General features: G+C 36.3%; 1 protein-coding gene across 1 annotated transcript in view; it reads left to right on the top strand.

Moving 5' to 3' along the window:
• The first annotated feature begins 9015 nt into the window (after nucleotides 1-9015).
• Nucleotides 9016-21211, top strand: part of LOC121406104 — a 35369-nt gene continuing 23173 nt past the window's right edge. Inside the window, exons 1-2 of the mRNA XM_041597120.1 lie at nucleotides 9016-9248; nucleotides 10978-11085. Of these exons, the coding sequence (XP_041453054.1) occupies nucleotides 9204-9248; nucleotides 10978-11085 (153 nt within the window). The 5' untranslated portion in view covers nucleotides 9016-9203. The remainder of the gene's footprint in view (nucleotides 9249-10977; nucleotides 11086-21211) is intronic.

The following is a 21211-nucleotide window of genomic DNA, read 5'->3' as shown; positions in this document are numbered from 1 at the left end:
GGAGCTGGAAAGATCATGTTTACAAGTTGGTGTCGGTACAATTAAATACATAGTAAACATGCATTGAAAGGGCTATACATTTAAAAGTTATAATACAATATAAATAAAGCATAAAAGGCAATGAATGAATGAATGAATGAATGAATGAATGAATGAATGAATGAATGAATGAATGTAACATGATAGTGGCAGACTTGAAGGAGAGGAGACTGACAATTATTTAAATGATAAAAAATAATTTGTGGTGGAGTGGGGGCCGGCGGTGGCCATTTTTATTGCCTTTCCTGGTCGGCATACTCATCTTTTGTTTTGTCAACCAAAAAAGGCAATGGACTGTTTTTAAATCTTGTTGTTCTAATTGGCAATTGTTGATAGTTGTTTTTACGACGAAGAGATATTTTAATATTCATTTACAAAACTATTTATCTACCTGATTTGTTCCAATTTTCATTGGTTTTCTATTAGTATTGAATACATTTCCGCAAATTAAACAAAAAATGAGTTAACTTTTTGTCAACCCCTAAAAAGGAGATTTGCATTACTTTATTAATGGGAGAGCCTATTCAAATCCATTTATTTCAAAATAAGGCTATGGTGCTTTTGAAAGACATGAATCCTGTTAGAATTTGATGTGTAACGAAAAAGATATTTCATATCTTTGTCATTATTTGACCATATTACATGAAATTTCATCCTATTGCAGAAAATTGTAGAAAATAAAATGTAAATATATTTTTTTATTTTGGTATTATACTCCTAATGATATAATGATAAGTTTTATATAGCGTTTTTCCAATACCGGCTAAAAGCGCTTTACAGCATATTATTACCTCGATCAGGGAATAACACTTCCCTGCCTCGATCATTGAATTCATTTTAATCCCGCACGAAGAGTGCACAGTTTCCACTATCTGGGTAGCATTCCTTGCATTCATCGCAGCCTCATTATGGCGCTAGCACATTCATTCAAACATACAATAACTTTCGCATCGTACCGGGTACCCATTAGCACCTGGGTCGAGAGTAGCAAAGTGTGGGTTAACGCCTTGCCAAAGGACGCTAGACCGCGGTGGGATTCGAACACATGACCCACTGATTACAACACGATAGTCAGAACCACTACACCACGGCTATTCCACATCTAGAGTATATCATTATTTTGTGAGACACGCTGATCGACGTCAAGGAAACCATTCAATACTCAGTTGAAAGTAATGAAGTTATTGGCCCCTTTATGTAGATTCAGACTTGTTGAAGAACAAAACGTATTTTTCATGCCTTCAATGGTTCATTACTTTTGTAGTCTACTGCCTGTAAATTAATGGAAGTATTGGTTTATGTAGTTATAGTTGTACTTTTGTTTTGTTTTTTGGTTGTTGCTTGTATAAACAAAACATGTATTATAAAGTATGATAAAGGAATCAATTTTACCACATCCATCAAACTTGAGCAATGCTCACGAAAAACGGACCAAAATGCAACTATCACGGCGGCCACTTTGAATTTAAAATGACAGCTGGTACACGTGAATCGCCATTAATTTAATAAAATGATACGATCAAATTTTAAGAAGTTTTCATGTTCATGTAAATCTAGGATGTTTGTAACCAGAGATATAAAAAAAATGGGTTAAGCTGTTTCGGCCATAATGGATTTTAAGATGGCGGCCAGTAACGTGCATGGTAAAATGATCAATAATTTCAGATAAGAGAGAGTGTCCCGTTTTAGAAGTCTTCATTTTTTCGGAAATTTAACCTTATTAGAACAAGAGATGAGGGTTTAAAATATGTGTTCCAACAGCGGCCAGTTTGAAATTCAAATGGCGTCTGGAGATGAGGTCAGCACAATAATATAATACAAAAAAAACAAAAGCTTTAAAAAATCAATTTGATAATGTGACATAATACTTACACTGTCTCGAAATTCCTGTTGATTTTTTGAAAGTTTTCATCACATATTTTTACATTTTTATGAACCAATTTTACTTATGTTTTTAACATAATCAGTTTTACTTAGCACGTGTTTATTTTGATTAGGAAGCCTATTTGTGTGCATTGTCTAATTATTTTCGACTCGCCGTGCGGACACCGTATATGGGGAAATGTGACTGCTACCCAATCATATCTATGCGTTATCATGGTTATCTTGATAGGTTTGCTGTGAAGAGTAGGATTTTTTTAGAGAGACTTTAATTCAGGAGAATATATTACGACTTATATAGTAAAATTAATCTCTTCGTTTTATTTCATTTGAGTGTCTTTTTTGGTCTCAAAATTTTGTGTGGGAAAGGAGGAAAATAAGTAAAAGGGAACGGTGGGGATATGAAAGTAATCGGGCTTATGGCTGCTTTAAAGTTGAGATCCCTTGCTAAGGATGTGCAAATTTCAAATTGGCAACTGGGTCAGCACATTATGACAAAAGGGCAAGGACAACTTTCCCATAGGCCCGTGTTGTAGGTTTCTCACAAGTACCTATATATTTCCCTGGGGCGGTAATCTAAATATAAGCCAGGTATATTGTTTTATGTCCTAATGAAAGAAAAATACAATTTTGAAGAAAACTTTTGAGACATATTAGCCATTTGGAGTATAATGAAAGAGTAACACTTGCCTGTTATCACTATGCCATGACAAAGGCGGCCAATTTGAATGGGGATAATGATTACAAAATTGTACAGCTTTTAACAATTCATAACTTTCTTATTGTTTGTCCGATATTGATCAAACTTTCAACTATCGAATTATCATCACCTATATTTTTACATTTTACTTTTTACATTTTTTATGAACCAATTTTACTTATGTTTTTAACATAATCAGTTTTACTTAGCACGTGTTTATTTTGATTAGGAAGCCTATTTATGTGCATTGTCTAATGATTTTCGACTCGCCGTGCGAACACGGTATATGGGAAATGTGACTGCTATACCCAATCATATCTATGCGTTATCATGGTTATCTTGATAAGTAGAGAGTAGGATTTTTTTAGAAAAACTTTAATTCTGGAGAATATATTACGACTTATATAGTAAAATTAATCTCTTATCTTCGTTTTATTTCATTTGAGTGTCTTTTTTGGTCTCAAAATTTTGTGTGGGAAAGGAGGAAAATAAGTAAAAGGGAACGGTGGGGATATGAAAGTAATCGGGCTTATGGCTGCTTTAAAGTTGAGATCCCTTGCTAAAGATGTGCAAATTTCAAATTGGCAACACATTATGACAAAGGGCAAAGGATAACTTTCCCATAGGCCCGTGTTGTGGGTTTCTCACAAGTACCTATATGGGCGTTAATCTAAATATAAACCAGGTATATTGTTTTATGTCCTCATGAAAGAAAAATACGATTTTAAAGAAAAATTTTGAAACTTGACATATTAGCCATTTGGAGTATAAGGAAAGACTATCACTCGCCTTATATCACTATGCCATGATAATTGCGGCCAATGTGAAGGGGATAATGATTACAAAATTTTACAGCTTGGGGGGGGGTGGGGTGGAATGTGTGTACGAATGTCTTTGGCTGTAGGTGACCCGTGGGTATGTATTGAGGGTGTATGCATGAGTAGTTCAAATGTGTAGAGATAAGTATTGTAATCTGTAGCTGCATTGTTATTTGCTTTGTTTACGATCACCTTTCTAACTTTTAACTGTTAAATTTGTACCTTATTCTTTAATCGTATAACATTTTGAGTTAGTTCTTAGTATACATAAGTTCGTATTTATAATTTTGTTATATCTGTATATATTATGTGTATCTACTATGTAATTAAAGGGCCCCAACGAAAACCAGTGTTTGTACTGATTGGGCCACCCTTTTTAAAGAGAAATTCCAGTAGTTGCAGTAAACACTGATTTCATAAGAAAGTCTGTAAAACAAGGCTTAATTGTCAGTATATCATCGAGGATCTAGATCTGGTACAGTTACATTAACTGAACTTTGTGAAATCTTGAAATCTACGCTGAAAAATGTTCACACCGAAGATCCCCAACACAGATAAGCGCATGTGGGACAATGTATAATTATTGCTTAGGGCGTCGGGCCCGACGCCCTACCCGATTCCTGTGCTTATTTGCTGATTTCTCAGCAATTACACAATTTCTTCCAGAATTCTTTGGCACATGCGTTTTATTTATACAAACAGACACTTTGGTGGTCATTTCATTGGATTCTGTACAAACTCATTTTGATATCATTACCAAAACTAGCATTTACCTTTAAATATGTGAAATAAATAAATAAATAAATAATACCTTGTAGATTTAACCCTAAAAAGACTGGGGGGCTGATTCAGGCCACCCCCCCCCCTCGACATTTTTCGCGATAAATCCGCCGCGCGAAATTTTTTGACCGCGTTGCTTGCTGACTTTTTACTTTCAAGTCTCGCGCAACTTTTGAGACCAAAATTGTGACCCCGGGTACGCGGTTCCAAAATTACGCAACATTTCGTAAGTGCATGCAGACCCAAAATTACTCAAAAACGTGAATTTGTGTACAAATCCAATGCAAATAGTGTTCTTAGCCAATATTCACAAATGCATCATTATTTTTCCTTTTACTGCTTAAAATCAATTAATTTTATCTTTTTTATGGTCAAAATAAAGTCCCCAACAATTTCCATTGAAAAAACAATAAAAAACAAAAAGTCGAAAAACAAAGAAATACATAAGAAATTTAGAAAACAATAGAATACATAAGAAAATAAATGTGATTTTGAAATTTTTTTAAAATCAATTTGATCAGATGACTATCTTAAGTATGTGAAACAAAAATTAGCATTTCAGGGGCATTATTTTATTAATTAGAGCAAACTTATGATTTTACGCATAAATTAGCATAATTAATGAGACATGAGATTTTTTGCAGAATTTGTGTTTTAGTTTTGTAGATAATGCCATGGGTAACGCGTGTGCCAATTTTTGTCGCGATCGCGCGATCGACGGCCGAGATCATAAGGGGGGGGGGGGCTGAATCAGCCCCCCCCCCCCCCCCAGTCTTCTTAGGCGTCGAAATAGCCCAGTCTATTTAGGGTTAATGGTAATTGAATTCTCGTTTGATTAATTTTCAGAATAAAATCTAAAGAAGCACATTATTATCAAGGTAAGAACATTTGAATTCACAAAGAAATATCACAGACAGTTTTCTCATTGATGGGAGGCCATGCATGGATTCGATCCAATACTTTAAAAAAGGACAAGTCTTTTGTCTTTTGCGTTATCTGGCGCTCAACGTGTATCAGATTTTTGGGTATAATTATTTCACGTTATGCATGGCCTGTTGAGAAAACATTTCATAAGAAATGAAGTGGCTACTCCTGTTACTTATAAATGATTATTGCTTTTATTATCAATATTATGGGCATCTGTAGAGTAATGAAGGTCATTACCATGTGTCATTCGCTAAAGGCTAATTATGCAAGATTGGATGTAAAAAAGAAAGCCATGACATTTTAAAGTTTTGCTTAATTTCACAAAATAGTTATATTCACATATACTGGTCTGCTAATGAGGACACAAATGACATCCACTCAATATCTATTTTGTATTTCATTTCATGGAATATTGTAATCTAATTTTCTCCTCACTATCATGTAAAACAAGTGTTATTTCTACCAGTACATCAATAATTCTCATTGTTTCGACATTTTGTGATTCAAAAAGACAGGATATTTATTGTAAAATCTGTAGAAATTGAAATATTGTACAATTCAAATAATGAAATTGCAAAATAAATAATAAATGATGGACATTATCAGCTCTCTCATTTGCATATCACTGAATTGTGCGAATAACTGATTTGTGAAAAAAAAATAAATGTCATAGCTTTGAAAGTTTTAGTGTTGTGGCTATTGGAGTTTTTTATTCAAGCAAAAAACATTATCTGTGAATACATGCAGCATGTTGCCATCGAATTCTGCTCCTGAGCTCAAAATTAAAATATTAATATACCATTGGTTCGACTGGAAATTCCGCCATTCACCCTTGTGTAAAGGACTCCGCAAACGCGCTCTTGTACAATGCATGTATCCTTGTTCGCGTTTTTTTTTTAATTCGCTGTATAGACCAATTTCACGGCCGGTTTATGTATTTGGCCCTCTATCGGCGACGCCATTGCTGCGGTGGGCAAGTGCGCTGACCGCGATTGGCTCTGTGTACAAATTCAATGAAAGATGACAGATAAGCTCTGATATTGTGTCATTAACTTCATCATAAATCAATAAAATAAAGCATGGACACCTGGGTAGACGATGTAAGACAATGGCCATATCTGACCGATGAAGGTATGATGAATTTTTGCACTTTGGCTACTTTTTCCCCTTAGTTTTGTCAGTAAAAGTGAGTTGATGATGACCAAGAATCGCTGTTGGTTTTCATCAGGGAGCTCACTTCTTGTTGCTAGTAAATAGTGTTAGAGTAGCGGGAGAGTGAACGAGACATAGAGTGAGAGAGAGGGAGAGGATGAGAGAGAGGATGAGAGAGGGGAGAGGGGGGGGGGAGAGTATGTGTGAGAGGAAAGGGGTAGTGAGAGGGGAGAGGGGAATAGTGAGAAAGGGGGGGTAGTGAGAGAGAGAGAGGGGGGGCTAGCGAGAGAGTGTGTGAGAGAGGGAGAGAGAGGGATAGTGTAATACAGAGAAGGGGATAGTGAGAGGGAGAGAGAGAGAGAGGGATAGTGTGAGATAGAGAGGGAGAGAGAGAGAGAGAGGGACTGATATTTCCATCTAAGCATGATCAAATAAATTCCCCCCCCCCCCCCCCCCCCCCACAAAAAAACACCCCCCACATTTTATGCAGGCCTATAAGTATCCAAAAGGAGGGGACAAGGCAAGAGAATAAAACAGAGAGGAAGGAGAAAGGAGGAAGGGGAAGAGAGGGCCACTGGCGACGCATTCCTTCATCACGGCCTGGAAACCTATGCAGGGAGTACGGCTTCACACACAAACAGGCTTCATGAGTCCAAGGCGAGTGAATTTCACATTCACTTTGCTTCCAATCCTGAAGCTTTCTCCAATTGTTGTGGCAATTGAACACAGCACAGCTGCGACCTGAACTTCTCCGATTAATGCTCATTGTGAATCTTACAAGAAATCTGCTCAAGTGGTCCAAAATAAAAAAAATCGAACGAATGTACCAAAGACCCTATTGACTTGTGTACTATAAAACATGTAAAAGTTGATTCGCCCACCGCAGTATGGTGACCAGTCTGCTGCCCTCTCACGTTGTGAAATTGGTCTATATGCTATATGTTATATATAGAATCGACGATGGCGGATAAGATGTTGTCGTCTTCGTCGTGTTTTGACAGCTAAATGACGTTTTACTACCAGCATATATATGATACATGCCCGTCTTACCCTAGAAGAGAGGGCCAGTAAATTTCTTTCAAGTAAGGAGCTAGAACAAATTTAAGCCTTTGCTGCATTCGATGGTGTACTACAGAAACAGTAAGTCTGGATAAAAAAGACTGTGACTTTGCGCTATATGAAAGCATTACATGTACTATAGGATTTTAGTTTAAAACAGATTCGCCGAAAATCCCTTCAAATTTTTAACATTTGCGGGTAAAGTCATTATTACATTTGTGGGCGATCAAAAAATATTACATTTGTGGGTAAAGTGTTACATTTGTGGGCGTTATTACATTTGTGGGTAAAGTGTTATTACATTTGTGGGCGTTATTACATTTGTGGTTAAAGTGTTATTACATTTGTGGGCGTTATTACATTTGTGGGTGTTTATTACATTTGTGGGTGTAACAGGGGTGCACTTGATCTTTAATACAGAACGTCCCAAGGAATCAAAAGTATCTACTGAAACAATTTCAGAGGATTTCCCTACACATCAGGATGATCCAAACCCTGCAGTTAAGAGGGAGCGGAGTGAGCAGAATGAAACTCACACCCAAACTATAAAAAGCGAAGAGGATGATGAAGAATATGACTTGATCAGTCTGGAAAAGTATTGTATTACTGTCAGAATTTCTAAGCATGAAATGTACAGAGCAAAGGACATCACTGTGGAAGTGATTGAAGAGGTCCCACCTGAGCTGGAGCTGAAGAAAAAAGAAGCCATCATATCGGTTGGATTGAAGATGTCGCCTTCTGATGCTGTCTTTGACAGTCCTGTGACGATAACGATGCCCCATTGTGGTGTATTTACAAAGTCAGAGCATGCAAAAGTCTTAATCTACTATCGCAATAATGGTACATCCTATTATTTATGTTTTTCGTGACTTCAAGTTTTTCATCTTCAACTCTGATATGTAAATCATACAGTAGACCTCATTGAGGACGCCCTTTGCTCAGTCGAGTATATATATACTTTTCATCAGGGTTTTTTATGTCCTGCACTAGGCAATCTAAGCATGATCATTATCCGCTTCTACATACAGAGTCTACTCGAATAAGTATTCTTTGGCTAGCGAAGTCTTTTAATTAAAATGAACCATCCATTAAACAAATTACCCGGCTCTTTCCTTTCAAAAAGTATCTCAAGCCAATTGTAATTTGTTTTGTCCGCTTTCTGTTCTGTGAGAAATGTGGCTTTATCTTATCATTTCCTCTCTCAGTTTTTACCCTCATATTTTCCTTATTTATCTTTCCACCTTACATTTGTTTTTTTTATTCGTCATGTGTTTCCATTGATTGCTGGGTTTTTGTTACCTTTTGTCTCAAGTATTCTATTAAATTTGTCCTCTTTTTGTTCAATAAAATCGCTATGTCGTTCATTCTACTTCTGAAAAAAACAAGATGTATTAAAACTGATGATGGAGGTTATACAGGCCTTACTATTGTTACACATTTCATCTTCTCATTTTATTTCTAAATCTTAGTTTGTTCATATTTCATCAGACTTTCTTCGTTATACCGTTATTAATACATCCCCAAAATTATATTATTATGTGCTTGAAAAATTTCACATTTCACTTTCTGCATTTATCAAAAACAAATGACGGTCTCTTTGCTAGATGGTTTAGGCCAAAAATCAATGTAACATGTATGTTTTTCACAACTAGGTTCGACAAGGTTTCGGGTGATTCATTCAACCAGCACGAGTAATCCACGATGTATTGTCAGAGATTATGATCTAGATATTTTTAGATCACTTTTCTGAATTTTGGATTAGTGGTGTCATAGGACGATTGTTCACTGGGAAACGTTTGTATTGTACACCATGTATTCCTGTACCAGCTCTGAGGAATGAGGATCACATGGTTTATGTTCATGTGAGAGATGCAAGCATCAAAGAAAGTGAGGTTAGTCTTTTTTCTTTCCCCTTTTCCTAGTGTCAATTTTGATAGATAATCGAAACGACCACTGGCGGATCCGGGATGAGGGGAAGCCAACCGTGCCCCCCCCCCCCTCCTTTAGAGGCACAATTAAAATTTGTAATGTGAAAATTCAAACCAGCCTCTTTTTTTTGTTTGTCACATATTATTCGTTGGCCAAATGTCCTTATTTTTGGTTGAAAACCCTTTTTTTATTTTTGCTTGTCAAATTTCATCCTGGGAAAATGTGCCCCCCCCCCCTTCTGGGAAATCTTGGATCCGCCCCCGGACCTAACAACCTTCTTCACTCTGATCATAGGCCGTTATACGAACCAATTTTCCTTCCAGTTGTTTTGACAAATCAGTGCAGATACAAATTAAAGATGTCAAATTTATCTTTACAATGCATCAAACCAGGGGCTTACAGGGGTTGTTAGCCGGGAGGGGGCCGGTAAAATTTCCCGATAATATACATGATGATTATGATTGTACGAAGCTCTATAATGAAGGGGGTACAGCTTTGAGAAAATCTGTGAATGAGTGAAGCAAGTGAACACATAAATTCACCTTTTTATGAGAACTTACCTTTTGATAGATTTTAACATCTTATTCCGTTCAGGAAATAACATATTTTACATTTGCTTTTTCCTTTCTTTTCTCCTTTTTGTTCCTGGTCTTACAAGTCTTTGAAATTGTTTTAGGAACCATGGCCCACATCTCTTCCATCTGTATTGCATTGGTATGCGGGTAGGGTCTAGGGGCAGAGCCCCCGGAACTTCTGGAGATTAAGCCATTTCAAAGATGTTAAACCTTGACAGTGGCCGCTACTTTAATTCGAATCACTGGTATAAGTTTTACACAGCACACTTCAACGCAGTGGCGTTGATAAACCAAGCACTTTAAGATGATTTATAACATGGCAAATGTAATAATTTTTTTAAGCCGCGAGCAAGCGAAGTGAAGATTTTTTGTTTTAACCTTTCGAACATGCTTTTCTAATTATTTTTTGAAAGATAATTGAAATCGGACAGCAAGAAACAATTTTTTGCTTGGGACTTCATCTTATATGGAATTTTTTTTATATAAGTCATTTTTTTCTGGACTCTGACTTCCTACTTAAAGTCTGTTGAGTTCTTTATCTGATGTTAGGTCAACTCTACATTCCTTCACTCTACATGTTCTAATACCTTCTCTGGTTCCATTTTTGGGTTTGAATATTTGATATTGACAAAGACAAAAGGGCCTGTGTTCAATTTTCTGTTTTGTGAAAGCGAAAACGAAAACGATACAGCAAAAAAGGGTAAACGAGAAAACGCTTGCAATATTCTGTTGAGTTAAAACGAAAAAAAGAACAAGAAAAAGATTCGTTTAATTTTCTGTTTTGTCAAGACAAAAACAAAAAATTTGATGGCAAATAAGCATTGATTTTTTTTCAACTCTAACAGCAAATCAAATACGGAGTGAGTCTAGGAAACAGAGTTTTTCTTTTCTTTTTACACATTTTATTATTGATTCAAATAAGTGGTCAACGGCCTTTATTCTTTTTAAAACCTCAAAATGAGAATTTATTTTCACTCAATGTTTTCCGTTTTGAAATCAGAAAAAAAAAACGAATGTTCTTTTCATACCATGATTTTACGGAATACAAATTAACTATTTTTTAGTAGAGTCAATAGTTCAAGGCCTTTTAATAAAAAAATCGTACTTTTTTTGAAAGATCCTGGAGGGATATAAGGCTCCAATCTCCGAAGAAGAATTCCGAGTGTGGTGGGGCTGGGGAGGATTTGAGATCACATTTAAAGAAAGCTCAACGAAGAAACCAAAGGTAACAACAGATGATTGATTTCATTATTGTCACAATTTATTTCACAAGCAACTTGTTCATACACTTTTAGAGAACACTTTGTCTAAGAATTATAATCCTGTAGTGGACAATATCGTGTATACACCGTTTGTTGTCCTTCTTTCATCCTTTTGAGTTGTCAAACTTGTCGTGGCATAAATCACTTTCATTCGGAAGTGAGGAAATTTTTCTTGTATTTTCATTTACTTATTTATTTACTTATTTAATTTCGTGAACAAAAAACGCCCCTGTCCCTTTTGGGAAATCCTTGATCTGCCCCTGGTTTTCCAATACGGAAACATAAGCATAACTGATTAAGTAATTATGTAACTTATACAGTGCGTCCCAGAATAAACGAAACCGAGATTTAGCAATCATTTATCATAACTTAATCATAAATAGAATAGACAAATGACCTACCAATTTAAAGCTTAGAATCTCTTCTTCCATCTGATATTACTTAGGTTATTTCTCATTCACGCATGAGTGAGCAAAAACAATTTGAAGAAAGGATACCAAAAACTCATTTGGCGGGGGGTATCTGGGTTTCAAAGAGAAAACCACATTTCTAAAAAGTTCAATATCTGTTCTTCAATTTGGTACCTCAATTACAGAAAATGGTCAAGAAATAAAAAAGTTCTGGTCATTTGAAATAAGGCTTGTATTTCCATAATTTCATGAGATAAACGTGTTTTCACCGGTTTCCCAGAAAACTTTCGCATGGTGAACAAAAGATTTAATGCATGGCTGATCGTCAAGAAAACGGAGTGTCGAGTGAGTTTGAAAGCCAGCCTGGAGAACCTCTTCATTTTATGAAATTATTGAAATTCAAGCCTTATTTCAAATGACCAGAACTTTGTTATTTCTTTACCATTTTCTATAATTTAGGTATCAAATTAAAGGGGAGATATTGAACTTTTCAAAAATGTGGTTTTCTTTTTGAAACCCAGATACCCCGCCAAATGAGTTTTTGATATCCTTTCTTCAACTTGTATTTGCTCACTCATGCGTGAATGAGAAATAATCTAAGTAATATCAGATAAAAAAAGAAGAGATTCTAAGCTTTAAATTAGTAGGTCATTTGTCTATTTTATTTATGATTAAGTACTGATAAATGATCGCTTAATCTCGGTTTCGTTTTTTCTGGGACGCACTGTATACGTTTTCTATTTTTGAATTGAGCCAATGATTAAATACGTTATTCGAGTAATGTTCCTCCATTCAGCTTTTATCCTTATTATTGGAGTTGAATCAAGCGAATTTCAGTAATAGACGTGTCAATATATGGTTGGCCGGAACAAATTGCAACAAATGATTTTTCAACTGTTTCTGGCAGTATTTACCTCAGGAATAACACGAGCATGGTGGCTCAGTGGTAGAGCGTCCGCCTCATGAACGGGAGGTCGTGGGTTCGATCCTCGGCCGAGTCAGACCAAAGACTTATAAAAATGGGACCTTCTTCCTTCTTGCTAGGCGCTCAGCATTAAGATTGGAGAAGGGTAATAATAACATGTTGTGTTATGCAGGGCCCGCTGGTAGAGCAGTTTCCTAACTGAAGTGGCTACCCTTGGTAAATAAAACGTTATTATTATTATTATTATACTAAAAATCTACCAAAATCCGCATATGAAAAAGTAGTTATTTTCCAGATTTCGTCCAAGATGGCCGCCATTCAGTAAAAATTGATATAACTCACTCATTATCAACCCTAGAATCCTACTTCGGTTCATATTCCATGGTCCAGTGGGTGAACGAATTAATTTATACAAGGTAGAGTGAATATTACCACTCCATTGTACCAGGAAAAACCAAGATGGCGCCTAAAATGGCTGCCGTAGGCTAAAAAAACCAAACATTCATCTATTACCCACTTAAGTGGCTTTAATTTGGTTTCTATTCAATGGTTTTAATGGTGAAGTAGTACATTGGGACAAGTTAAAAGGACAGCCAGTGGTCTTGTGTGTCCAAAAAAAATAGTTTGAAATAGCTGTTTATACTTAAAATGGACATAGCTCATTTCATATCCACCTGGGAGATATGATTTTGGCGTCTAGACCATGGTTTCAATTGTCAACTAATACATTGGGACAAGTTACAAGGACAGTCAGTGGTCCGGTATGTTAAAAAATCCAAGATGGCTTCCCAAAATGGAGTAAGAAAATGCTGTTGCTACTTACAAAAAAAACATAGTTTGTTCAATATCCGTGAATATGATTTTTGTGCCTATACCAAGGTTAAATGGGTCAAATAAAACATTGGGATAAGTTGCAAGGACGATGGGTGGTCAAGTATGTCCAAAAGTCAACGATGGCTTAAAAAATAGTACAAATACGCCGCTGGTATTTACAAATGCACATATTTCATGTAATATCCGTCAAGGGCATTGATTTTGATGTCTATACCATGTTTTAACAGTCAGAAAGTAAGTAACAAAGACAGTCAGTGGTCCAGTATGTCGAAAATCCAAGATGGCTTGCAAAAATCGGAGTCTAAAATGACTGCTGTTACTTTAAAAAATGGACATAGTTTATTTGAAATCCACCAAGGAGATGTGGTTTCGGTGTCCACACTATGGTTTCATGGTTAAAATAATGTGTTTGGACTGGTTACATTGATGTGAAGTTGTCCAAATTGCAAAAAAATGCAAGAGGGTTTTAAAAAAAAGCATCCAAAACGAGTCATATCACTCAATAATGGTCAGAGTTCTACAATATCTATCTGTAAGAAATAATGTTGGTGTCTAAATTGTGGTATGAAGGGTCAAATAATACATTCGGACAAATACAAGGATGGTTAATATTACATTATGTCCCAATAAAAAAAAACCCATGGTGGATTCTTAAATTTCATAAAAATGGGTGCTGTTACCAACTCATGAAACAGTATGATAACTTATCCCCATGCATTTAAGTGTAGACGCCAAGATTATTTCTCACAGGTGGATATTGTTTTAACTATGTCCATTTTTAAGGAGCAGCAGTCACTTTGGAACCATTTTTTAAGCCAACTTAGATTTTAAGGCAAACTGGATAACTGCATATCATGGTAACCAGTCCCAAAGTATATTTTGACCCTTGAAACCCTAGTGTAGACACCAAAATGATATCCCCAAGTAACAAAAGTCATTTAAAACCCCAAGTTTTAAAGCTATTTTCGATTTTTTGACATACGTGACACCTCACTGTACTTTCAACTTACCCATATATTACTTTACCCTTTAAACCTTTACCCTTACAAAGGACCCGTCTACTATTCCACTGGCATACGATCAATTCTGTCAAAATATTTTACGTCATGCTTTAACGACGCAATAATGAACAGCAATATAATAGACGGGTCTTCTTTCCTTCTTTCTTTCTTTTATGTCTTGTTTTGTCCTCCTTGTCTTGTCTAGTAACCTGTGTGCCCCTGTTCTTTGTAACGTTCTCTGTTTTCGTCCTTGTCCAGTTTCTGTAACTTTCTCCGAGCTCAGCTCTATTTTTTCTATAATTATTTGTAGCTATCAATGATTACACATAAATTATTTGTTAAGGGCCTATCCACAACAAGCTTTTGCTTTACTTTAGGTCCATCCACTTAGAATCTGCTTTTATATTGTAATTATGCATACTATTTCGGAATGAGTTGTATGTTTTTCTTTGTATTTTGATTGATTTGTGGAAAATAAATGAAATGAAATGATGAAATTAAACTCTAGTGTATACACCAAAATCATACCTCCAAGGTGTATTTCTAATAAACTATACTTTTAAGTAACAACAGTGAATTTACACCCATTTTGTTGAAGTCACCTTGGATTTTTTTAACATACAACAGACTGGTCTTGCAACTTACCCTAGTGTATGACTTGACCCTTTAAACCATGGTTTAGACACCCAACTCATATTCCCCAGACAGATATTGAACAAACTATGTCCTTTTATAAGTAACATCAGACATTTTGACTGTTTTTTAAACCATCTTAGAATTGTTGACATACTAGACCACTGCTGACTGTCATTGTAACATGTCCTTAAATATATCATTTGACCCTTGAAACCATATTTAAGACACCGAAATCATATCTTACAGGCGGATTTAAAATGAGTTATGCATGCCACTTTTAATTATCAGCAACTATTCTAAAATCAATTTTGGAAGCCATATTGGATTTTTGGTCATACCAGACCACTGACTGTCCTTAAAACTTGTCTTAATGTACAGGTTGTATCAAATAAAAGGAAACCCAAGTTTGATCGAGTATAATTTGGAAAATATGGAATTTTTTTGTTATAATAGTCATGTCATTAAAAACTACAACTCTTTCCCTTTTCAATGACACCTAACATAGCTTACAGGGTCCACGCTTCACTGAATACCATCCTTTTGAAATATTTATACAAAAGACACGGTGGTTCACTTTCATTGCCTATTGAGTGGCTTCTTTGAATGTGCCCCAAAATGATTAGCAATTCAAATGATTTCAGTTAAGCATTCCAATGACTTTTGAATTTGGTGAATGAATTAGAAATGTCTATTCATTTAACTAAACAAGGCTCCTACTCCATGATTTCCAACATGGTGCAACTCACAACTGCACAGAGATCTTTCTTGGTAAAAAAGTATCATGAGACAAGGAGTTATCTCCAGACTCAAGAAGCATTTCATTTAATGTTTCCGGATAGGGACCCCCCTACCAAGAAGACAATTTGGCTTAATGTGCGCAAGTATGAAGCAGAAGGAACGAGCCATAATCTGAACAAAGGAAGATCAGGAAGAAGAAAGTCAGCAAGGACAGAGGAAAACATTGAGGCTGTCCGTCAGCAACTGGAACACCATCCTCATCAGACAAGTGCTCGCAGAAATGGAGTTGGGCTCACACAGGCTTCCTTTAACAGGATCACAAGGCTTGATCTTAATCTCCATCCATATCGGCTACATGTTCGTCATGAACTTATGCCGGCAGATCTGAACAGAAGACGTGATTTCTCTCAGTGGATTCTGCAGCGTTGCAACAGAGACCAAAGATTCATCAGGAACCTGGTTATTGGTGATGAAGCAGCATTCGCACTCAACGAAGGGGCAAATAGGAAGAACAACGTCCACTACGCTCCGTCTCGGCATCCTCCTGCCTTCAACTTTGAGAAGAGGTGCAGCAGAGAGAAGGTTACGGTATGGGTTGGTGTTTGTGGAAACGGCGCAGTGTTAGGCCCATTCTTCTTCGATGCAAACATTAATGGTCAAACCTACCTCCGATGATCAACGAGCAAGTTTTCCCACAGTTGGAGAATAATTTCCCAAGCAAGAAAATGGAATGGTCCGCTATCTCTGGTGGGCTCAAGATGGAGCTCCAGCTCATCGACTTGGAGCAGTTACAGATCGACTCAGGGAGCTCTTCCATCAGCGAGTGATTGCGATGCACCAAGCAGTGGAATGGCCCCCAAGATCACCTGACTTGACACCCTGCGACTTTTTCTTTGGGGATACTTGAAGGACAGAGTCTTCGTCACACCACCCGGTACCCTTCAAGAACTAAGGGAGAGAATTCAAATTGAGGTGGACAGATTGAGGGCAAACCCTGAACAAGTGAGACATGTCATGAATGGGAGGAGGGGGACACATCGATTGACTTGGAGCATAAGCAAAAAATCTGGTTTCATCACACTCACGTTTTCTTTCTCATTTCATCAGCATTAGCTTGAAGAGTTCAGAGACTTATTATTTGTTACAGACATTAAAAAAAGAAATGATTAAGAAGTGAAGAAAAATAAACAAAGTTTGGAAATGAATAATTGTTGATATGTTTCATCATTTTGTCTTTATCCTAAAAAAGTTTAATTTTGAAAATGAAAGATGCGTGAGAGTGAACCACTTGAAATTTTGTAACACTTTTTCAGAACGATGGTGTTCAGTGACGCATGAGGGTGACGAGCTAAGAGTGCTATCATAAGAAATGTGATGAGTGGATCTATCTGTTGATATAAACCCCACTATTGCCACATTTATATTTTTGAAATTATTATTGATCAAATTTGGGTTTCCTTTTTTTCGATACATCCTGTATTATTTTTACCCTTAAAACCAGTGGTTTAGACACCAAAATCGCATCTCCCATGCCGATATGAAATAAACTATGTCCGGTTTAAATAACAGCAGTCATTTTAGAATCAATTTTTGGGAGTCAACATAGATTTTTAGAAATACCAGGCCACTGACTGTCCTTGTAACTTGCCCTAATGTATTAATTGACCCTTAAAACCAGTGGTTTAGACACCAAAATAACATCTCCCAGGCCGATAGGAAATGAGATATTTCCGCTCTAAGTATCAGCAGCCTAATTTTAAGATCAATTGTTGGAAGCATCTTCGATTTTTTAACATATCAGACCACTGACTGCCCTTGTAACTTATCTTATTATATGACCCTTGAAACCAGTGGTTTAGACATCAAAATCACATCTCCCAGGCCAAAATGAAATGAGTTTGTCCGCTTTAAGTATTAGCAGCCATTTCGGAATCAATTTTTGGAATCCATCGCTGATCTTTGCATATACCAGACCAGTGGCTTTCTTTGTAACTAATTGCCCCAATGTATTATTTGACCCAATTAACCATGGTATAGACATAAAAATCATATTTCTGGATATTGAATCAACTATGTCGTTCTTTTTTTAAGTAGCAACAACAATGTTAGACTTCATTTGTAAGCCATCTTGGACCACTGACTGTCCTTGTCACTTGTCCCTATGTCTTATTTGACCATTAAAAACACGGTCTAGACAGCAAAATCATTATGACCCGGATGCATATACAATGAAATATGTCCATTCTAATTATCAACAGCCATTTTAAACTCCATTTTGGATTTTTGGACACCATCTAAATTTTTTTTGACACACCAGACCACTGCGTGTCCTTGTAATTTGTTCCAATTCACTACTTCACCCTTAAAACCTTTGAACAAAAAACCAAATTAAAGCACTTAGATGAATTGTGGATTTTCAGCCTACGGCAGCCATTTTGGGCGAAATCTTGGATTTGCCCGGTACACTTAACTGGAGGGCTTATAATGCATTTCTAGCCTGTATCAACAATTTTTTTTACCCCCTTGACCATGGAATACGAATCGAAATAGGATTCGAGGGTGGACAATGAGTCAGTTGTATCCATTTTCAGTGAGTAGCGGCCATCTTGGACGCCATCTTGAAAATAACCACTTTCCCAAATGCGAATTTTGTTTTTTTTTTTTTAGTATGTTATTCCTGAGGTCAAATAGTGCACAAACCGTTGAAAATCATTTGTTGCAATTTTGTTCCGGGTAAGGGTATTTTGGTCGTATATTGACCCGTCTATAAGTAGGCAAGTCCTTAGAAAGCCTGTTTCATCCAAGTGATATGCATGTCTTCATGTACTCTACTTTGTTTTATCATCAGACCATTTGTTTTTATACATGTATATGTGGTACTATTACTTTTACTTTTGCACGGAATAGTAGAACGGCCAATAGGCTGAGTGTGTATGCAGTGATACAGTAAATTAATAATAACTAGAATTTAATTCGTCATGCGGACGAATTTAGGTGGTCTGTCATGATTTTTCATTCAGCGTCGGCTAATGTATGAAATGAATCATTTAGATATGATTGATAAATCTTGATCGTAGACATCCAAAGAATAAATTTTGACCATTGCCAAATGTGATTATTAATGTGGTGATGACAATCGTCAGACATACATATTCAAACAGATATATAGAAGATAGATCATGTTTATATATATAGATGGATGGCGCGATGGATGGATCAAGTGATGGGTAGAGAGATAAATGATAGGTGTTATATTAATAAAACATAAATAGACAGACATATAGATAGATAGATAGATAGACAGATAGATAGGTAGGTAGATAGAAAGAGACATATAGATTGATATAGAAAGATAGACATATTCAAATAGATATATATAAGAGAAATAGATAGATAGATAGCCAGACAGACAAACATTTAGAACGATAGATAGACAGGCAGATAGATGGATGGATATATAGAAAGATAGATAAATATACATATCTAAACAGATAGGTATATTATTATTAGACAGAGAGAGAGAGAGATAGACAGTTACATATACAAAGTAGGTAGATGAACAGATTGACATATATATGGATAGATAGAGTGAGAGAGAGAGAGACATATTCAAACAGGTAGATATATATTTGAAAGAGAGATAGACATATATGTCATGTAGGTAGATAGATAGACAGACAGATGGATGGATAGATAGATAGATAGATAGAAATATAGATAGATTTATAACAGATAGCAGATGGACGGATATGATAGATTATATATATAATATGAAAAAAAAAATAATTATAATCTGTTTTATTTTGCAATATTTAAGCTATATATATTAGAATTTTTATGATTGATCGTGTGCAAGATAGTAAAAAAAAAAAAAAAAAAATCATGTTCACCGCGGACTCGAACCCTGCCCGCATGGTTGAATGAGATGCAAGTCTGACGCCTAACCGATTGAGCTAGCATATTTCCCATAGACTTTACACGTAAGCAAATTTGAGAATTACAATTCCAATTTTGCAAGCGAAATACGGGCATGATCCGGCATCTGATCAAAAAATGGTGGACACATTTTCGAAAGCTTAGAATCTCAGCTACAACATACTAAAGCTCAGGGAAAACCGACAAGAAAAAATGGAGATATGGCTCACGAAATAGAGGAATGTCGAATCTAGTTTTGAGAAAAAAGTCATGTCCCATAGAGATTACACGCAAAATGAGGAAAAATGACATGCCTCTTTTCATCGCTGTTTTACGCAATGATGCGTTTCTCAAAACGAAAATTTATGTTTACTAAGCATAAAGAGTACTTTCTAAACTACAACATATCGAAATCTGGGCGAAAAACAATCTATATTCGAGAAGTTACAACCAAATTTGCATAAATTTGATGACGTCATTTTTTAAAAAATGAAATTTTTAGTTTAGGCGCCATTTTGATGACGTCATGATCATATTGAGGGACAATGGTGACATGAAATCAAATCTACAACTAATACTCTATCGATATATGAAAAAAAATTGGGGGTCAACGGACTATTTAAAGAGCTACAGTGAATTTGCAATAGGCATGTTTTTGCCCATATATGGCCTATAGTGAGAGCTCGCGCGCACACGTGCTGCAGAGTTAACGGGTGTTAATTACGTCATTAATGGTCGTAGAAGGTTGATCAAGGTATCAAATTGTTCAGAATTTTATTATCAATGCAAAGATGTAAAAAAACAGTGTTTTGCGTTGCGTTAAGGCGTTACGCGCGGAAGCGCGCGCGCAAAATTTTGAAATGCCTAAAATGACCTGAAACGTACTCTACTTTGGTCAAAAAATGATTTTGAGCATTTTGAAATTTTGACGCGCGCGTACGCGCGCGTCGTGACCTCCAGGTGACCTTTGATGACATGACCTGATGACCCTTGACCTGAAGTTAATGTGATGTTAATTTGATTGATTTTTGATAATTGATAATGGAGATATCATTGATAATGTGATTTTACAAAATGGCGCCTAGATGACGTCATCATGACCTGATGACCTTGAAAAGCTTATTTTGACGTGTCCATGACAGATCCTATAAATGACATGAAATTCAATGAAATTGATCAAGTCTATTTTGAGATAACTTGGCGACAAGAAAATCGTTAAAAATAAATAAATAAAAAAAATCCTGACGAAATTAAGAGGTGATCTGTCAAAGACAGACCACCTAATAATAATAATAGCCAATTTTTATAAAGCGCTTTTCCCAGAATGGCCCAAAGCGAGTTACAGCATATTATTACCCCGGTCATGGGATTCATTTCAATCCCGCACGAAAAGTGCACAATTTCCACTCCCTGGGGAGCATTCCTTGCATTCATCGCAGCCTCATGGCGCTGGCAAAATCAAACATACAATATCTTTCGCATCCTACCGGGTACCCATTTAGCACCTGGGTCGAGAGTGGCAAAGTGTGGATTAACGCCTTGTCAAAGGACGCTAGACCGCGGTGGGATTCGAACACACGACCCTCTGTTTACAAGGCGAGAGTCAGAACCACTACACCACGGCTCTTCC

The sequence above is a fragment of the Lytechinus variegatus genome, chromosome 19 (genome assembly GCF_018143015.1).
Source record: "Lytechinus variegatus isolate NC3 chromosome 19, Lvar_3.0, whole genome shotgun sequence".
NCBI lineage: Eukaryota > Metazoa > Echinodermata > Echinoidea > Temnopleuroida > Toxopneustidae > Lytechinus > Lytechinus variegatus.
The sequence above is the reverse complement of the archived record's forward strand: the minus strand, read 5'-3'. Positions and strand labels throughout refer to the sequence as shown.